This window comes from Myxocyprinus asiaticus, chromosome 11 (genome assembly GCF_019703515.2).
Source record: "Myxocyprinus asiaticus isolate MX2 ecotype Aquarium Trade chromosome 11, UBuf_Myxa_2, whole genome shotgun sequence".
NCBI classification, from domain to species: Eukaryota; Metazoa; Chordata; class Actinopteri; order Cypriniformes; family Catostomidae; genus Myxocyprinus; species Myxocyprinus asiaticus.
In genome coordinates, this window is record NC_059354.1 from 29,204,844 (window position 1) to 29,220,365 (window position 15,522).

The window sequence follows — 15,522 nt, forward strand, 5'->3', positions numbered from 1 at the left end:
TAAACCCGCTTCCGCTTTGATGTTCCTTGTTGTTTCCACGCGTTTAAAGAGAGATGCCAGTGATCAACAGCAAGAGAGAGCAAGTAAAGGATGCTGCTGTGAGTCTATCAGTGTTTCTGTACTGTATCACTAACACAAAACAAACAGCACAAATCTTTAAACTTTAAAGTGATCAAACATGACATTGAAAATGCTGTTTAACCACAAACAAGTGTCAGTATTTTGGAGCCTACCAAGTACCATGATAGTAGCATGTTTATTTGGGACATGTTTTAAGTCAGTAGTACCATGTATTTTGTTTACATGAATGAATAATAATGAATAACAGCTTCTTTGAAGTGCCTTTGCAGTTCCATTTAAATAGCAATACATATGAATATGAAACGGTTATCATCACTAATCACACTTTACCATGGTAGTTAGATCATATAGGCCTACCACCACTGTTCTTTTTTTAAGAAACATGTTAACAAATAATAGTAATTGTTACAATAATTGTATAAACAATAATTATACTGTAGAATATAGAAATGAAATGTTAAATTTGTATATGCAATAGAAGAACCACGTTCAGTTTTCTGTACTGTATAACTGGTCACAGAATTGGCCACAATTACTGTAGATCTATACAAACATTCATTATAGTGTGTCTTTACTTGTGTCCCGCAGGTGCAGGGCACCAATGACAGCAGTGTGGTCAGTAAAGTGTCGGCTGCAGCACAAGGTTACTTCCACGATGACTTCCTCAAGCATTTTGTGTGCAAGGTGTCAAGAAGAGCTCCACTGATCAATAGGTAAATGGGTAACACTTCACAATAAGGTTCCATTTGTTAACATTAGTTAACAACATTAGTTAAAATGAACTAACAATGAACAGTACTTTTACAACATTTATTAATCTTAGTTAATGTTAATTTCAACATACTAATTCATTTTTAAAATCAAAAGCTGTAGTTGTTAACATTAGTTAATGCAAAGAACGAACCTGAACTAACATTGGACAGTTGTATTTTTATTAACTAACTTTAACAAAGATTAATAAATGCTGTAAAAAAATAAATAATAATAATAATAATAATAATAATAATATATATATATATATATATATATATATATATATATATATATATATATATATATTACAAATATATATTTGTTAATTGTTTGCTCACCTAATGCATTAACTGATGTTATCGAATGGAACCTTATTGTAAAGTGTTACCGGTAAATGTTTAAGTGATACTTCTTATTCTTTCTAGTGATGATATTCTCATAAAACAGATGTTACGTTTATGCTTTGGTATGTTTCTTAGAGGTTATTATGTGCGTTGGAAAGCTGTTGATCACTGTGTGAAGCAGTTCTTACATGTCACAAAGTCCTGCTTGAGGAGACAGGTATGATGAAATGTCCACGTTTTGTGTGTGTTTTTATAGTACAAAAATAATACCTTTATACTGTATCATCCCTTATTTAGTCTCTTTCTCTCTCAATCTCAGATTCTGTCTCTAGGGGCAGGGTTTGACTCCCTGTTTTTCCGGCTGCATGCAGAAGGAGCCCTTGAAGGTGTCGCGGTTTTTGAGGTTGACTTTCCAGAAGTTGCCCGGCGCAAGGCGGCCTTGATCAGTAGCAAAGCTTATCTGAAAGACACGTTGCCAGATTGGGAGACTGTCCTAACTCAGCAGACTAGTATGACATTCACTGGATAAACTTGCTCATGCCATCAATACATTGCATGAAAAAAAACAAAAAAAACATGTAACCACTTGTTGCACAATGTAGCCGTTGATGCCATTAGATCCTAACAGGTTCATGAGACAAACAAGGACACCAAAAACGGACATGACAACTATCTGTAATGTACTGTTTCCATAGGGCAAACTCCTCCCACAGGAATTGCATTGATAACACATGACCATAAATTAATCCACCTAGAAAAGTAGTCCCACCTCAAAAGATAATTTCAAATAATAAATCTTTTAATAATCTGTTGTACTTTAAATTCTGCTTATAAACCCTCCAGAATGCCTTGCCCCATAGACTCGTTTTGTACATGAAGTGCATTGCTAAAAATGAGTTTTCACAGATGTTGTCAATAGAGCTTAACTTTTATTTAACCCAAATTATTCATTTAAGCCCAGTTACTACCCCAGTTTCCCAGACCCAATTGTGTTTCTTGTCTATGTATAGATGGTGTATTTATCAAAAGTGGTCATTATAATCTTCTGGGCGTGGATGTCAGGAAGGAGCAAGAGGTGGAGGTGACTCTGAGCAGAGCTGGACTGCAGTGGGATGCTCCCACACTCATCCTCTCAGAGGTTGTGCTGACTTACATGGAAACACAATGGTGAGGACCCAACCCAGAGTTGTGTGTGTATGCGTATGTATGCATCTTTGGTTCATGAGTTGGATGAAGGAAGCATTGAACTTGAATTGGTTGGTGCTGTGGCACAGCAATTGGCACATGCGCTCCTGACACACTGAGCCTTGGTTCAGGTTCGAGTCACACCTGCAATGTGTTCCAATCCCATTCCCCTTCTCTCTTTCTCTGAAATTTTCTGACACTCTGCTGTTCCTGTTTAATAAAAAGAAACAAAAGCACAAGAGACCAAAATCACCTTGAACTGAGCAAAAAAACTTAGCTTTATTCACGTTAGTGTGGTGAAGTAATTGTTTCGGGGTTTCGTTCCAGGTCAGATGCTGTGATCGGCTGGACTGCCAAGCTTCTCCCACAGTCTATGTTTGTGATGTACGAACAAATCCAGCCAGATGACCCTTTTGGCCGGGTCATGCAGAACCACTTCATGAAGCTCAACTCTACAATACATGCTCTCAAACAGTATCCAGACACTGTTGCTCAGACACAGAGGTTTATACAAAAGGTATCTCATTTTGTATTTCAGCAAGTTCGAAGGTTTGTTTTGCCAATAATGGTTCAGCAAAGATCCAGCTAAAGTGCAATAGAGGGAGTGTGTTTTCCAATTCATTTGACATTCATTGGATTCTTCCATGTGGTCAACTGTCCAGTGGCATTTAAAAAAAAAAAAAAAGGCAAACAGATAAAGAAGAAACTGGCATATTGCTATTTATCAATGGTATTTAAAAGTTTTATTAAAAATGATTTAGTTATTTATTACATGCCTCACGGGCATACTTGATTCTGATTGGTCAGGCATTCCGTGGTTACAAATTTTTGTGTCTGTAATATGGAATATTCCTACTGGACCATTGAATTTGAAATTCAAGCTTGAAGTACCACCTGTTTTCAGCAGGGGGCAGTAAGTAAAACTCCAGCTGGTTAGGCAGAGAATGAGAATGCGTTCTTGCGTTCAAACACAGCAGGACCAAGCGCAGTTCTGAATGCAGGGATCTCTAGATGTGTTTTTCTAAGTTTCAAACTACTTTAACTTGACACAGCGAACTAAAAACGCTTTTCATGACACGACATAACCAAAGTAAGATGCTTCAAAAGTGTCCGTCTGACACAGGTGTTCATTGACGCATCCTTAGGCTTAATTTCTGCAAAACTTTATAATGGACCATTGGCCCACACTTTCTACATAGATGTGCTAGTTTCACATCTCCCTTTTCACACTGCATTCTTTTTCTTCTCACCTAATAAAATCATTTAAACTCAAAATCATCATATTCTAAAACATTTTTTTGACTCTTCCGACTTTCAAAATATTGAAATTGTCTATTTAGTTCAGTTCAGTTTTTGCCCACAGAACATCTTGACATTATAAGGACAACTTGACTTTTGTTTTTAATTTTATTTAAATTTGTATCACAAATGAAGCAAGCGTTGTAACACCAGTGGCAAATTCTCTTAAAAGATGTTTTTCTAAGATAGTGTCCATAGCATCACAAAACATACACAACTGATCAGACTAAAATCAATAATTCATATCATTAAATAATATTTTTATTTCACCAAAAATATTTCACATGAACATTAAACAATCTAACACCAATTACATTTTTATATGAACCATGTGAAAAAATTACTTGAAATGAAAATGAATAACTTTAACATGATGGGAAAATCACTATATGCACAATTCAGCAGCCTCTTCTTCCTCTGAACTTTGACCTTGAAAGGAATTTTGTATTTTCAAAATACAAGTTTTAAACATTGATAAACCAGTGACATGAAATCAAGGGACAAACATTCTTTTTTAAATCATTTTGTTTTGTTTTTTTGCACACTTGTTAGGCCTTGCACTAATGCTTGACCTGAGTAAACAAAATGAGTAAAAAGTAAACACATAAATAACTATAAATGTCAAATAATTTGTGTACCAGCTGAAGGGGACAATGTATTTATTTTATTTTTTTCAGGCAGTTGACAAATTAAACTATATTTTCTAAAAAATAAAAATAAAAAATGTGTAAAATAAGATAGTCAAACCATTTCATATTATTTATAAAAGGTTAGGTTATAGAATGATGCCTTTTAATTGAAGTTTCTTTACTATTTGAAAACTTTCAAGACTGGAAATTCACAGGACATATTTGTCACCATATTTTTATAATGACTCGTTTAATGATGTATTTCGTATGTGTCTGTGCAATAATGAATAATGTGGGATAACGTCAAGCCAACATAACAAGATGATGCTAATTTATTTTCTATGTACATGCATTTTAGAGGCACCATACATTATTTTTCCCATCAGCTCACAGGAATATCTGATATTAGTAGTAAATGTAATTGATCTTTAACTCTCTGCACAGGGCTGGGAGAAATGTGTCTGTATGAATATGAATCAGTTCTACTTTGACCTTCTTCCTGACGGTGAGAGGCAGAGAGTGGAGAGAATGGAGCCTTTTGATGAGTTTGAGGTGAGAAAACAGCCCCATTCCCAACAAAGATTCTTTCATCATCCCAGTATAACCATTGAATCTAACCTGTCATACCTGATCCCAGACCTTTTGTCATCTTTGTGGTATCAGGAATGGCACGAGAAATGTTCCCATTACTTCATCCTGACAGCCTCCAAAGGCTCTCTGACAAGCAACGCCCTTCTCACATCACCAAAAGGCAAGTACCATTGAGATATTTTTGTCATGTGTATTACTGGGACAGGGTGGTTTTGTGTGTGAATATTGTATATAAATAACCATGACACAAGCAAAAGGCAGTAATTACATACATACAATAAATAGGTACATTTCCTGAAGAAAATGTGAGTGGTGCTTGCAGTGGCAAAATTCATCACCACAATGTCCCACCAACTGCCCCAAGTTGAAAGAGGCCACCACCACGACTGTTGGATGTTCTGGTGCAGAGATATTGGTTGTTCAACGGTTGCTAGCAGTTGCCAGGGTAACAATAAATGGGATGCTTTTTTATCTCTAGTAAAATGAGCCCACCCGCATGTCTCTACGACATTCTGGTGCAGAGATATGTGTGTTGCTAGGGTGACCCCATCTGGTTGCTAGGCAGTTACCAGGGTGGTACTCCAAAGGCTCCTTGCTAGCCTGAGTCACATGAGCCAACCCAGAAGTCTCTACGATGTTATGGGGCAGAGTTATGTGTTTTGCTACTCAGTTGATAGGGTAAACCCATCTGGTTGCTAGGCAGTTACCATGGTGATACTCAGAAGGCTCCTTGCTAGCCCGAGTCAAATGGGTCAACCTGGAAGTCTTTGCGATGTTGTGGTGCAGAGATATGCGTTTTGTTAATCAGTTGCCAATGTGAGCTCATTTGGTTGCTAGGCAGTTGTCAGGGTGATACTCAATAGGCTCCTTGCTATCCTGAATCAAATGATCCAACCCAGAAGTCTCTACGATGTTCTGGTGTAGAGATATATGTTTTGCTACTTGGTTGCTAGGGTGAGCTCATTTGGATGCTAGGCAGTTGCCAGGGTGATACTAACAAGGCTGCTTGCTAGCCTGAATCAAATGAGCCAACACTGAAGTCTGTATAACATTCTGATCCGAAGATATACCACTGAGTCATTTTGAATGGAAGTCAATGGATTTTGGTTTCTAGGGTGATCTAAATGGATGCTAGGGCGTAGCAAAGTAGTTTCCAGGATGATACTTAAAGGCTGCTTGCTATACTGATTCAAAAAAAGCCAAAGATGAAGTCTGTACGATGTTGTGGTGCAGAGATATGGGCTTTGCAATACGGTTGCAAGGGTAAGCCCATCTGGTTGCTAGGCAGTTGCCAGGGTGATACTAAACAGGCTGCTTGCTGGCCTGAGTCATACGAGCCTTCAATGAAGTCTCTATGACATTCTGATCTGGAGATACCCATCTAAGCCATTTGAATTGAAGTCAAAGCGGTTTGGTTGCTGTGGTGGTCTAATGGCACTTTTCCACTGCACGTTACAGTTGACTCGACTCGACTCTGCTCGCTTTACTTTTCTGAGCTTGCTTTTCCACTGCAGTTTAGTGCCGCCTCAACATGGGTGGGATTATAGGCTGATCATCATAGTTGTGCCGCCTCTACTGCCGTGACATCATCTTAAACGCGACACAAACATTACTGACCATAAACAATAACACGACCGCTAGCTGTTAGCTACTAGCTCATTGTGCTGCATAAAACAGTTGTTGCATGGTGATTTTACACAAGTGTAACAGTTAAATTGGCATGGCTGTTTTAGAAGCAAGCTTTCCAGTAGCTGGTTAACTAAATAAAGTGAAGCTTTCAAGCAGAATATAGAGTTAACGTACCATCGTGGACTCCAACAACGGCGGGTCCAGGGCACTCTCCCTCTCATTGCTCGCCGGTCTATTGCCATAGATTGCGTCCATTTGGTCGAACCACTTCCACTTTCTTCTGTTTGAACCACTCCGGCTGTTGTGGTCCTTGATGATTCTGTAGTCACTTAAGTTTTTTTTTTTTTTACTTTTCCCTACACTGTTGGTAGGTCCGGTGGTAGCCGTGTGCGACCAACAGCTGAGACACTTCCTGAAAGACTTTTTCGATTTGTTCGTCGCTAATGAGAGGAACGTCTGCACCTCGTTTATTGACCACAGCATGGTTTTGCACACAGCCATTTCTTTTTTACAATTTGAAAGTCGCGTGAACAAACGATATTGCTGTCGCTGTTGATAACTTTAAAACTAGCGGGTTGATGTCCCATGTCACAAATCCAAGTGACACTGGTAGTGACGATTCCCTCTGAACAATCAGTGATCTGCAGGGTTTTGACATCACATTTGGTATCGGCTCGGCTCGCTTGGAACCTCGACCGAGGTGGTACTAAAAAAGCATCAGGTACCAGGTACTATCCACTGTGGAAAACCCCCCAAAAGTGAGCAGAGTCGAGTCGAGCTGTACCGTGAAGTGGAAAAGCCCCATAAATGGTTCCTAGGGCATGGCTAAGTAGTTTCCAAGTGGATACTTGACTGATTGCTCACTTAAGTAAAACAAGTCAACTCTCTTGTCTCTAGGACATTCTGATCCGAAGATATCCCTCTCAGCCATTTTTAATGGAAGTCAATGGGGCTGGTTGCTAGGGCATGGCCAATTAGTTTCCATGGTGATGCATAAAAAATGCTTTGTCTCCTGAGTCAGATGAGCAAGTGCCGAAGTCTCTACGACATTCTGTTCTGAAGATATCCTTCTGAGCCATTTTGAAAGGAAGTCTTTGGGGGTGGTTGCTAGGGTGCCGTAAATGGTTGCTAGGCCGTGGCTAGATAGTTTCCAATATGATACTAATAGACTGATTGTTAGCCCGAGTAAAATTAGCCTGCCCCCATGTCTCAAAGACATTTTGATTGGGAGATATGATAAGACGTATTTTTATCATTGTCTTGTTATAGTAGGAAATAAATCCCTTTCCATAGTAATCTATGGAACTTTTTGGGACAGTTTTTTGCCCCGCAGGGGGGCATCGTACCCCCCCATCCCCCCCCCCCCCCCCCAACTCCTTAGAAAAGTCATAGCACAGGTGTCCTCCATAGGCCGGTTGATTTATCACCTCATTCGCGGGTCTACGACAAACGGTGCGGGGTGAGTTAGGTGCCGAAGTTTTGTACGGAAGAAGAATAATAAGTATGTGAGATTATAATAGTGTTGCTTTGCTTTGCAAGCACCACTAATAATTGATCCTTCGCTAAACTCCGCCCCCCTCCGTCACTCGCTCTGACAAGCTCTGCAGAACTCCCCATCGGAATGAATGTGAGACTGTCGTGGACAGCGCGGTTTTTGTCAAAATATTTGAATAAAGAGAATGAAAAATATTTTTACGTGGGCTGGTATGACTCCAACTCTGGTTCCTTGTATATATGTTTGTGTATGTTCTTATGTAAATGTCTGTTTTCTCTTAATTTTATTTTTCTTCTTTCTTGCTCTTATTGTTCATCTTTAAAGATGGATTTTATGGTTTGAATATACTATATATCTGTATGTGTATAGTATTCTTAATTTAAAAATTAAAAAGAAATTAAATGTACTTGGCTTTTTTGCACGATATTATGTTGATACAGTGTGTTCAACAGTTTATTCTTTTTCCTCTATTTCCTCTAGTGTCCTCTATTCCACGCATGACTCAAAGGGCCGAGCATCCTTCACTGGTCGTGCAGCCCATGTGTGGGTCTGCATTTGTGGAGGCTGTGGGTATGGCCTCTGCAGTGCTGCGCCCTGGAATCATTCTTCTCACCGGAGGCTGTGGGAGAGGAGGAAGAGACACAGCAGCGAGGGTCCTGATCAAAGAGCAGTCTGCTTGGAAATGTGCCTGTGTGGAGCCTCAGGGAGACAGAGGTGATTTAATCAAGGCTCTCTTTTGTTATTGGCAGCCTGGTTGGATTAGCCTTAGTAATTTTACAATTACTCTTACCCACTGTTTCTTACCATCATGAGACTGGTGGACTCGCATGATGGTGGTTGTGGCATTTCTTTCCTCTAGTGGTGAGTCTTTATCAGTCACTGACCTCTGTCCCTGGTGGAGGAGCTGTCCTCTTCGGTGGCAGAACTTCTCCACTCAATCCACTAGGCAGCATTGTGCGGGTAACCTTTGCCTTAGATGATCACCCATCCGAAAACAAAGTACAACTGTCATTTAAGAACATGGTGTGTACCGGCATTGGTCCAAAGCCCCGATGGCGACACACATCGACCTTTATTAGTCATAGAGGTGAGAGATTTAGTTTGTTTTAGTATATTTTGCATTTTTTTCCCCCTCATTGTAAGGAGCATACAATGAACTTCTTATTAACTTATTGTTCCAGAGAAGACTTTTCTGTTTGTGTATGGAGGACGTACAGAGAAGGATCCAGTTCTAGGTGACACACATTTCCTGTCTTTGGAGGACAAGCACTGGACTGAGGTATGAACTACATTTCTCATATCCAAACCTATTGAAATCATAAACAGAATTGTATATTCCACTGTTCAAACCTGGAATCAGTCTCTTTTCCAAAGTGCGTGAGTTTTGACTAGCGCTCACTTAGTTGATACCAATGGTCTGACGAAAAAAGAAAAGAAAAAAAAAAAACAGGTTTCCACAAATATGTTAAATAGTATATTTTTGGTATTTGTTAAAATAGTAGAGCATGCCTTTGATGCCTTAAAGGAATAGTTCACTCAAAATAAAAAAAAAATTCTTTTTTTTTTTTTTAAGAAGAAGAAGAATTTCTCAAATTTGAAAGTCCTCACAATGCAAGTAAACAGGGTCCAAATCTTTGAAGCTCAGAAATCTTAAGGCAGCATAAAAGTAATCCATATGACTCCAGTGGTTAAATCCAAGTCTTCAGATAGGTGTGGGTGAGAAACAGGTCAATATTTAAGTCCCTTTTTTACTGTAAATATCCACTTCACTTTCACATTCTTCTTTTGTTTTTGGCTATTCACATTCATCTTGCATATCGCCACCTACTGGGCAGGGAGGATCATTTATAGTAAAAAAGGACTTAGATATTGATCTGTTTCCCACCCACAACTATCGTAACGTTTCTGTGGACATGGATTAAACCACTGGAGTCATCCGGATTAATTTTTTGCTCCTTTATGTGATTTTTATTTTTAGCTTCAAAGATTTGGTCACTATTCACTTGCATTGTATGTGCATGTATCTCTACAGAGCTGAGATATTCTTCTAAAAAATGTTGTTTGTTTTCTGCGCAAGAAAGAAAATCTTACACATCTGGGATGGCATGAGGGTAAGTTAATATTGAGAGAATCATTTTTGGGTGAACTATTCTTTAAAATAATTAGGTAGTCAGCTCACTAATTTTTGGAACAGCACTTATATACTGTATCCAGTCAAAGTACTGCAACTTCTAACACAAATTCACACTTTGCATCTTTTGAGAGTCTTTTGTCTGTTTCAATCAGGTTCCAGTTGATGGTGTTGCCCCAGAAGCCCGTCATTCTCATTCAGCGTGTCCTTATGGAGAGGGGCTTGTGATATTTGGGGGTTTGGGGAGAGAAGGGAGACCTCTCGGTGATGCATTCCACCTGAGACCCATGTTATCTGGTTTCTGCTGGGAGAGAATGAATTTAGACCCACCCCCAGTGCCCAGGTTCAAAACCACTCCCTACTTTTCAACTGTATTTGACAATTGAGAATTTATAACAAATGCATTTTTTCTAGGTTCTTTTGTGATGTGATGGAATAGCAGTAGTCTAAGGCTGTATTCGTTCTGCAGACAATCCCAATGTTTTTAGATCCAATCTGTAGTATTGACTGCCCACTATGTAATCATTGCATTGTATATAATCATTGATGTTCAGCCCTTAAGACAACCTAATTTTGGTCTGAGAAATGACAATGTGTTTAAAGAATGATCTCAGTCTATGAGACATGTGTGCCACCTATAAAAGTTTGAAGTCACAGTATCGCCCTCTATTTTTAGATACTCCCACTCAGCCCATGTAATTGATGAGAAGTTAGTTGTGGTTGGTGGAGTTTGGCATCAGGCTGATGGAGTACCAGGAGTTGCTGTAATAAATCTAACCACTGGGGGCTGTGTGGAGATCCAGCTGGATACAGTAAGTTACTCTGCTCATGGACTCTTGCAATGTTTATTATAAAACCAATAGTTTTGGCTTTAAAATCTGATTGGATGAGCCACTTTCAAAGCTGCTGTTAAATGCACATGTGACCTAACCATATTAATGCAGGAAGTTGCAATGTTGCTTGAAACAGCCCACAGTTAGGATGATAAACTACATAGACCTTATTCACTGTAGTGCCATCTTTTTATTTTTAATGGGAATGACAAGGAGGCTGTGAGGGATAGACTTACAGTCTCTTCAATGGCACGAACAGTATAAAGCTATAAAAATCACAACTGATTTTCCATAACTCATGTTTTCTGGAGATTTCTGTCTACGGAGTGTTCATGAAAATATATTTTTTCAATGTGTTGTTGGCGGAATGATCCAATAACACATTAAACTGCAGTACAGCCCATTAAAGAGACTGTACGTCTATCCCGCACAGCCTCGTTGACATTCCCATTAAAAATCAAAGATGGCGCTAGCGTGAATAAGGTCTATTACTTGGTGGAACATTTTTTATTTGATTTTTAATATTAATATATTGAGCTACAGTATTTATTAAGCATTGGTGGGTTTTTTATCATATTGCTGTTTTAGCCATTTATAAAAGCAATAAGCCGCTTGCATTACCGTGATTGTACCGCTGTTAAGTAAGTCAAATGTGTGGTGTGACATCACCATCAAGCAAATTCCTTTTAAATGATCCCCATCTTTGCATGTAACAAAATAAGCCTTTGGCATTTAAAACAGCAACTTTAAGTTTTGAAAAGAGTAAAAAAAATATCAACCTTCTTACACATTCATCACGATTTATCTCTTTCGGTCTCATTTTTCAGTCATGTGTGCCTTGGCCTCTTATGCTGCATTCATTCTGCTCTGAGCTGCTGGAAGGGTCTGAAATGATGCTCATGGGTGGAGGTGGAAACTGTTTCTCATTTGGAACTCATCTCAATGTCCACCCTGTAACTGTGTGTCTAAGACCAATACTTTGATATACATAGTAGTCAGACTACTAAAATGAGCACACAATATTGACAATCCTGGATAAAAATTAAAATCAAACTACAAACAAAAAACCAATGTTCTGCTGAGTGAGTCACCAACCAAACTTTATTTCAGGCAGCACTTCAGTATGTGTCATTGCCAAATAGTCCAAATATCGTGGGACGGGGATATCAGATATGAATCAAGGTCACTCTGTGAATCGACGGAAAGACTGCACAGTGGGACAGACCGCTCCCCACTCCGCTGGTTTGCTGTAGTTGCCCTTCTCCAGGAAGTACTGGTGGCCACGGTAGTTGGGGTGTTCGTAGAAGATCCAGAAGCCATCCAGAACTTTGCAGGAATGGACCTCTCTCAGACGGAACCTCTCCAACAAAGAAGGACAGTCATCTGTGGTCTCTATGGCCTGGCCGGTGAAGTCAGGCTTGTCGTACAGTTGAACTTTGTACTGCGTTCCACTTGTCTGCAGGGGAAGTGGATGGAAGGGGTGAGATGGGTTATGGAAATGTTTATGTATGGGGGTCAGGGAGTAGAGGGTTACTGTGTAGTAAATGTGGTAAAAAGCCAACAACAAGAAGAGGAAGAAGATTGGAAAAGGAAGGTCAGATGTGATGTTTATTATATGCAATGTATTATATACAGTATGAGTGGTGTTACGTAATACACGCAGACCTTCTTAAAGGTATAATTCACCCAAAAATGAAAATTCTTTATTTAATTAAAAATAAAGGGCAAGTCATTTTCTCACCTTCATTTCTTTCATGGAACTCATAAGGAGATATTAGGCAGAATGTTAGGGACTAGCAGCTGCAGTCCACGTTCATTTTAATTTTATGTGAATAGAGGAACATTAACATTCTTCAGAATGTATCTACTTGTGTTCATTTTTTTGGGGTGAACTAACCTTTTTATGCATGTTTTGCAAATACATTTTTATCTTGTCTTTTTATTTGATCTTGAAGGTCTTTTGAATCCATTGGTTTGCTCCACAGCAATCTACAAGATAACATATTTAAGTAGTAGTATTGATGTTTATAAGATATTTATACTAACCTTAAGGGCAAAACTGTTCTGATTCAACAGGTCAGTATGTTTTTTTTTACATAATAGTTGATGTTGGAGAAGATTACCTTTAATGTCAAAAACTCCAAATTAAAGAGAATTATTCTGAACTGAAGTGTGATTTTTCTCTCTATACACCATTTAAGTCTTAGACAAAAGCTTTAGCATCAATACGCTGAATTACAAATGACATACAGTTTGAATGCAGCAATAGTTTGACTTACAAAGTGGATCATCTTGCAGGAACTGAGACGGTCATTGAGGCCCATCCAGCGTAGATACTCAGGATACTCCCCCCTGGTCAGCACATACTGGTTACCCATGTAGTTGGGCCGCTCGTAAACCACCCAGGCGCCGCTCTCCACGCGAATAGAGTTGCAGCTGCTCAGGTAGGTATGGAAGTCGGAGCAGTCGCTGTCACATTCATAGCGACGACCCTGAAAGTTCTTGTCCTCAAAAAACACAATCTGGAGGACACCAAGATGACATGGAACAACATTGTTTTAAAAGACAGTTCTAGATTTCACTTATAACTGTCTGCTATTCCTGTTGGGTTATCTGCAATTAGTAACCAGCTTAATTGATCTGCTATAACCATTTTAAAAACCATTAAAATCAATTCAAAACATGTTGCTGTTTGCCAGTATAAGATACAGCATGTTTTGGGCATGCCATGTTCATGCTGATCCAGCATGGCTAAAATGGTCGGCTGGCCAGTAACAGTCACCAGCCAGTCTATTGTGCCAGTAACAGACCAACAGTGCCCATGTAAAACCATCTTCTTTGAATTTAAGGCAGTCCAAACTGGTCTAAACTGTAATTAAATACAAATTTGTAGGCAAGTATCATCAACTAATCTAGTCAAACACAAATCTGACAAAGGAATCTGATTGCAGTCCAAGACATTTAGCAAAAGGTTTCTCCAAATCAGAAATAGTTTTAAATATCAAAATCCTGGTTTAAGCATTACATTTTTCAACATACAAATGACATTTAAATTCCCAATTATGTCATGAGGTATCTACATCTTGATGTGTAGTTTAATTTTTATGTATTTTCTTCCTAAAATAATGGGTTTCTTACCTTTTTAATAATTTCTGATAGCACAGTTAATATAACTCTAATATAAATGTGCTTTGTGACCAACACATCAACAAACTCATCTACTGAACTAAAATAAAGACACTACACAACTTCAATATCTGTCATAAGGCTATAAGAAACAAATGCAACTCTAACTTTATAAATGCATCTAAACAAAGTGTTCTGTACCCATTATGATTCTATAAATAATAATAATCAAAAAATAATAATAACAGGTGCCCTCCATTACCAATTATGCACAGAGGCTAGCATTATACTGGTTACGACTGGTAAAAATTTGCCTCTAGTTTCAAAACTATTGCTTCGATTTTTGAAACTCTGTTCCATTATATTCTGGTGATTTCCTTAGGAAAGAAGTACTCACCTTGCCCATCTTGAATATTGTATTTAGGCTTGCCTGGGGAAGTTTTCTAAAGCCCAGATTGAATGTTTATGGGGCTGCTTAAATATTTAGCCCTCAGTGTCAAGGGGAGGGCCAGATAATTGCTTTGTCATGAAAATGAGATCCAAAAATCGAGTCAGTGATTCTAGCACTATTCAGATTTTTCCAGAAAAGCACAAGAGGATTAAAGCATAATGACCAGCCTGCCATGGGCATTCACTCACCCTCTCTGCACTGCCCTCATTGGAACACCCCTGCACCCAACAACTGTACCAATCTGAACTACAACAAACACAGCACGCTGGCCAACACCTCATGCCAACAGCACTGCCAAATGAAGAACCCAGACGCATGCTGAATGGCACCCGTTACACTGGCTCAGCTCTTTTCAACAGTACAGTCATTGACAGAAGTGAACCAACTAACTAAATTAGATTTGTACTTTTTCTGGAGAAAATCTGAGTGCCTGTGCAAAACTCGATGCCACAATGCTAGGGTGTTCTGGGTGGTTGCCAAGACATTGCTATTTGGTCACGAAGTTGTTTAGGGTAGTTATTTACTATACAATGTTCTGTATTTATGTTTTTTGTTTTATTTTCTGTTTTATGCATGGAATACCAGTATGACTATTTACATTTGTCAAAATATGCAGTATTTGACAAGAATTTTGTATCTCACGATGCAGTGTGCTCGACTTGACCTTCAATTTCAAGTGTGATAAATGGACAGGAAGCTATAACAGATGTGACATCTTTACTTATTACTTGACCAGTCTGCCACAAGTTTTTAACACAAAATTGTACTAAACATGAACAATACCTGTATTTATTTGCAAGATAATTGAATGTCACTACCTGAATTAAACATGCAACATTCTACAGAATGCAATTTTTATCAATGCATACTGCATACTTTCGCATATCACTTTAAAAAAAAAAAAAAAAAAAAAAAAGGTAGTATGCAGTAACCTAATTTTCCATTTTGAAAAAATAAATAAATGTTGTTAGATGT

The 15,522-nt window shown here is 38.6% G+C and overlaps 2 protein-coding genes across 2 annotated transcripts; one reads left to right on the plus strand and one right to left on the minus strand.

Moving 5' to 3' along the window:
• Positions 1-18: 18 nt before the first annotated feature.
• Positions 19-11,962, plus strand: lcmt2 (leucine carboxyl methyltransferase 2). The gene is made up of 14 exons (XM_051710417.1): positions 19-98; positions 670-794; positions 1,314-1,395; positions 1,498-1,687; positions 2,189-2,345; positions 2,691-2,880; positions 4,736-4,843; positions 4,955-5,042; positions 8,487-8,720; positions 8,866-9,093; positions 9,188-9,285; positions 10,293-10,480; positions 10,814-10,949; positions 11,798-11,962. The coding sequence occupies exons 1-14, from the start codon at positions 54-56 to the stop codon at positions 11,951-11,953; spliced, it is 2,025 nt and encodes a 674-aa protein (XP_051566377.1). The 5' UTR covers positions 19-53; the 3' UTR covers positions 11,954-11,962.
• Positions 11,963-12,053: 91 nt separating this feature from the next.
• LOC127448131 (gamma-crystallin S-like) lies at positions 12,054-14,615 on the minus strand. Its single transcript, XM_051710445.1, has 3 exons — positions 14,494-14,615; positions 13,250-13,492; positions 12,054-12,426 (listed from the first exon to the last, which is right to left on the minus strand). The coding sequence occupies exons 1-3, from the start codon at positions 14,500-14,502 to the stop codon at positions 12,154-12,156; spliced, it is 525 nt and encodes a 174-aa protein (XP_051566405.1). The 5' UTR covers positions 14,503-14,615; the 3' UTR covers positions 12,054-12,153.
• Between the last annotated feature and the right edge of the window lie 907 nt (positions 14,616-15,522).